The sequence below is a fragment of the Populus euphratica genome, unplaced genomic scaffold, assembly GCF_000495115.2.
Source record: "Populus euphratica unplaced genomic scaffold, PopEup_1.0 scaffold622.1, whole genome shotgun sequence".
NCBI classification, from domain to species: domain Eukaryota; kingdom Viridiplantae; phylum Streptophyta; class Magnoliopsida; order Malpighiales; family Salicaceae; genus Populus; species Populus euphratica.
Window position 1 is genome coordinate 132,244 of NW_011500499.1, and position 3,465 is coordinate 135,708.

Here is a 3,465-nt window from a genome sequence, read left to right on the forward strand (position 1 = left end):
TTATTATTGCTGTTGAAAAACCTACCAATCAATGCACAATAATAAATCAGACGTAAATTTTATGGTTAATCCACGTAAATTGTTTCTGTGTCAATGTATTTAAGTTCTAATCAATTAGTTTTATCATTTGTTAAAAAATCAACACATAAATTGAAAAATTAAGACATTGATATCTATTTCATAAAAATATTAAAAAATAAAATATAAATTTTGAATTATAATTTCTTAACTTATGTTCAAAAATATATATATTTGTAAACATATTTATTTAAAAACTTTTATTAAATATTTTTTAAATAAAAATAATTTAAAAAACACATTTCCAAAGATACGCGATCAGCGGAGGGAGGGGTCCGAATCCTAGATTGAGGTTAGGTGGGGTCCGCAGGACTTGTCCCCTTCGACCCTTTTCTCTCTCTACATTAGATTTGTTTGTTGCCTGCACAGCACAAGTATATGCATTCCTCAGCAATCCATGTTCTAAAATCAAAACTCCTACTCTAGATTTGTTAGCTGCCTGCACTGCATAAGCATTCCTCGGCAATGTCAAAGAGCCTCAGCTCACAGATTATAACATGTACAGGTATGCTGATGAACGAGTTTGCTTCATGTGTGCGCGTAGCCACAGAAAGATAATTCCTTTGCTTACAGTCATTAACTTGCTATCTGGGCTTCGTCTGTCAGCGGCAGTAATATGGGGAAGTGGGGAGCCATTGAAGGTTGAAGAGATACAAATAGAACCCCCAAAATCAACTGAAGTTCGAGTGAGGATGCTATATGCAAGCTTGTGTCACACTGATGTCTTACGTGCCAGACGCAAAGGAGATCCTGTTGTAATACAATTTACTTGATTTTCATGATCATCCTTGCATAATTATTATTAATATCTTTCCGGCTTACTTTGTTTCACCATCTTATCTACTTTTCCAGGCAGTTTTTCCTCGAGTACTGGGCCACGAAGGCGTTGGGTAAGCCCTCTATTTACTACATATATCAAAACTAGTACCCAAAAGCTGGGCTAGCAAGCTTTTGATGAATAAAGAGCTGATCTTACAATAACTTGAATTGCACTCCCATTAAAGAATGGTGGAGAGCTTTGGTGATGAAGTAACTGGTCTTGAAGAAGGAGATTATGTGATACCGACAATGTTAGCAGAGTGTGAGGCCTGCGAGAATTGTACATCAGCGAACACCAATTTATGCCTGACATACCCTTTAAGCCGTAGTGGTCTAATGTCAGATGGAACTTCAAGAATGTCCATCAAAGGGCAGAAGTTGTATCACATGTTTACTTGCTCCACTTGGTCCGAATACATGGTTATTGATTACAATTATGTACACAAGATCGATCCAAGCATACCTCTGCCTCATGCCAGTGTTTTATCATGTGGATTTTCAACTGGATTTGGAGCAGCTTGGAAGGAAGCTCAGGTTAAAATGGGATCAACTGTGGCTGTTTTAGGCCTTGGTGCTGTTGGACTCGGGGTTTGTTTTGTTCTTTTCCTTTCCTTTCCTTTCCTTGAGAAAAAAAGAAGAGGGTGTAGAATATTTTGCTGATGCCCTTATTTGTCTCTCAAAAATCTCTGTAAATGCAGGTCACAGAAGGAGCTCGAATGCTAGGGGCAGCTAAGATAATCGGCGTTGATAAGAATAGCATGAAAAAAGACAAGGGCCTAGCTTTTGGAATGACCGATTTCATTAACCCTGATGAGTGTTCGGATAAATCTATTTCACAAATGATAAAAGACCTGACTGGTGGAATGGGAGTGGATTATTGCTTTGAGTGCGTTGGCGCCGAGTCCTTGATTAATCAAGCCATCCAAGCGACAAAAGAGGTATATATATGCATGCCCACAATCCCTCTCCTCTTCTAACCCATGCTCTGTTTTGTTCTGCCACAAGAAAGCAGTAAAATCAGCTAATCATATTCTAACTCGATTTGTGATGTTCGGGAAACCACCATTCATTAAGAGTTTCTCCGTTGATGCTGGTTGTTAGGGAAAAGGAAAAACAATTGTTATAGGCGGAGGAATCAGCAGCGTAAAGATCGATTACTTTCCTCTTTTGAGTGGAAGAACCCTAAAGGGGTCCATTTTTGGAGGGCTCAAAGTAAAATCTGACCTTCCCATCCTCATGGAGAAATGCAAAAATAAGGTATGTCCTTGTCAAATTAGCATGTGGAATGAATGTATTAATTGAAGAAAATGAAAGGTGCCCCCTATTTTTTTTAAAGAAAAGAATAAACTCATTTACCTTACTTGACAATAGCATGCCACTGGAATGAGGAACTCCATGAATTAAGAGAAACTGATGGCGGGTCTGCTTAATTTCTGACAGGAATTCGATCTTGATGAACTCTTGACTCATGAAGTTACATTACAAGATATCGAGAAAGCATTTGAGCTGTTAAAGCAACCAGATTGTGTGAAGGTGCTCATCAAGATTTGATTGATTAAGCTGCTAATAAAGCCTGGCCATGTTTCTGTGCAAGTTTTTTTTTTTTTTTTAAAAAAAGCTCATAAACAGCATCTGAAATAAAGTTACCAAGACTAGAAAACATGCTTCTCAATGGATCTAATAGTTTCAAGCTTTGCTACTTCTCAAGAACAACTCGAGCATAATTTGTTGAAGTTGATGAAGAAGTAATTTGATTTGGCAGGTGCTCTAAAAGTGATGGTGTATATTTATTGCCAGATTTCCCATTCTGAAACTTCGCTACTTAGTATTCCATCCAGATGTTTTTGCGGAAATTTCTTAATTTGTTCTAAATAAATATCCTTGCTACACCCTGCAATTTCGCCTCGTTAATTAATTAACGGTAGAGTGTGGTATTTTATTAATGATAAATGATTAAGTCTTTTAATAATAATATAATTTTGACATGTGTTCATATATGTAGTTTACTTATATGAATTAATTACCCCTGTTATCCTCTTTTTTGAATGTCATTACACTCTACACTTTGTATTTTGAAAACTTTTCACTTTCCATCATCTATTGTCTTGTAATTTTACTTTCCATCTTACGTTAAAAATATGTAGTTAGCTATAAAGAATTGAGTTAATTTGTTATCAAAATATAATCAAATAACCTTAGCAATAATGAATCATTTGATAGACAAACAGCTTGCCCATTTCCTATTAAAAAGGTTTCGGTCCAAAAAAATCATTCATTTTATTCAATCCTATTTCATTTTATTATTAATAGAAAAAAAGAAGAAGAAATATGTTGCGGTTAGTTTATTCTTTATCTCCTGTTTTTTTTTTCCCCTTTCTTAAAAACTAATTTAAAAAATTTTTAAAACGAGAAAAAAGCAATGTACCAAACACTTAGAAGTCCTGTCAACACTGTTTGGAAAATTCAATGATAAATGTTTATATCAATTTATTGTGTTGTTTCTTTATTGCATAAAATAAAACTTGTATATATACATGTATAATAAATTCTTTTTAAGGATGGAAACCT

At 35.1% G+C, this 3,465-nt stretch overlaps 1 protein-coding gene across 2 annotated transcripts; it reads left to right on the forward strand.

Annotated features, from left to right (window-relative positions):
* Positions 1-381: 381 nt before the first annotated feature.
* LOC105115047 (alcohol dehydrogenase-like 1) lies at positions 382-2,689 on the forward strand. Of its 2 annotated transcripts, none has more exons than XM_011011817.1 (8): positions 382-583; positions 685-833; positions 931-968; positions 1,083-1,485; positions 1,596-1,835; positions 1,999-2,154; positions 2,338-2,486; positions 2,527-2,689. In XM_011011817.1, the coding sequence occupies exons 1-7, from the start codon at positions 544-546 to the stop codon at positions 2,446-2,448; spliced, it is 1,137 nt and encodes a 378-aa protein (XP_011010119.1). In that variant the 5' UTR covers positions 382-543; the 3' UTR covers positions 2,449-2,486; positions 2,527-2,689. The 2 variants fall into 2 exon arrangements, with proteins under 2 accessions (XP_011010119.1, XP_011010120.1); XM_011011818.1 differs by having other exon boundaries at positions 685-828; positions 932-968.
* The last annotated feature ends 776 nt before the right edge of the window (positions 2,690-3,465 follow it).

Excerpts from the sequence above, each read along its gene's own strand:
- LOC105115047 (XM_011011817.1), top strand. The coding sequence starts at position 544 with ATGTCAAAGAGCCTCAGCTCACAGATTATAACATGTACAG. Across the intron at positions 584-684 it reads ACAGATTATAACATGTACAG|CGGCAGTAATATGGGGAAGT; the intron begins GTATGCTGATGA and ends TTCGTCTGTCAG. Across the intron at positions 834-930 it reads GACGCAAAGGAGATCCTGTT|GCAGTTTTTCCTCGAGTACT; the intron begins GTAATACAATTT and ends CTACTTTTCCAG.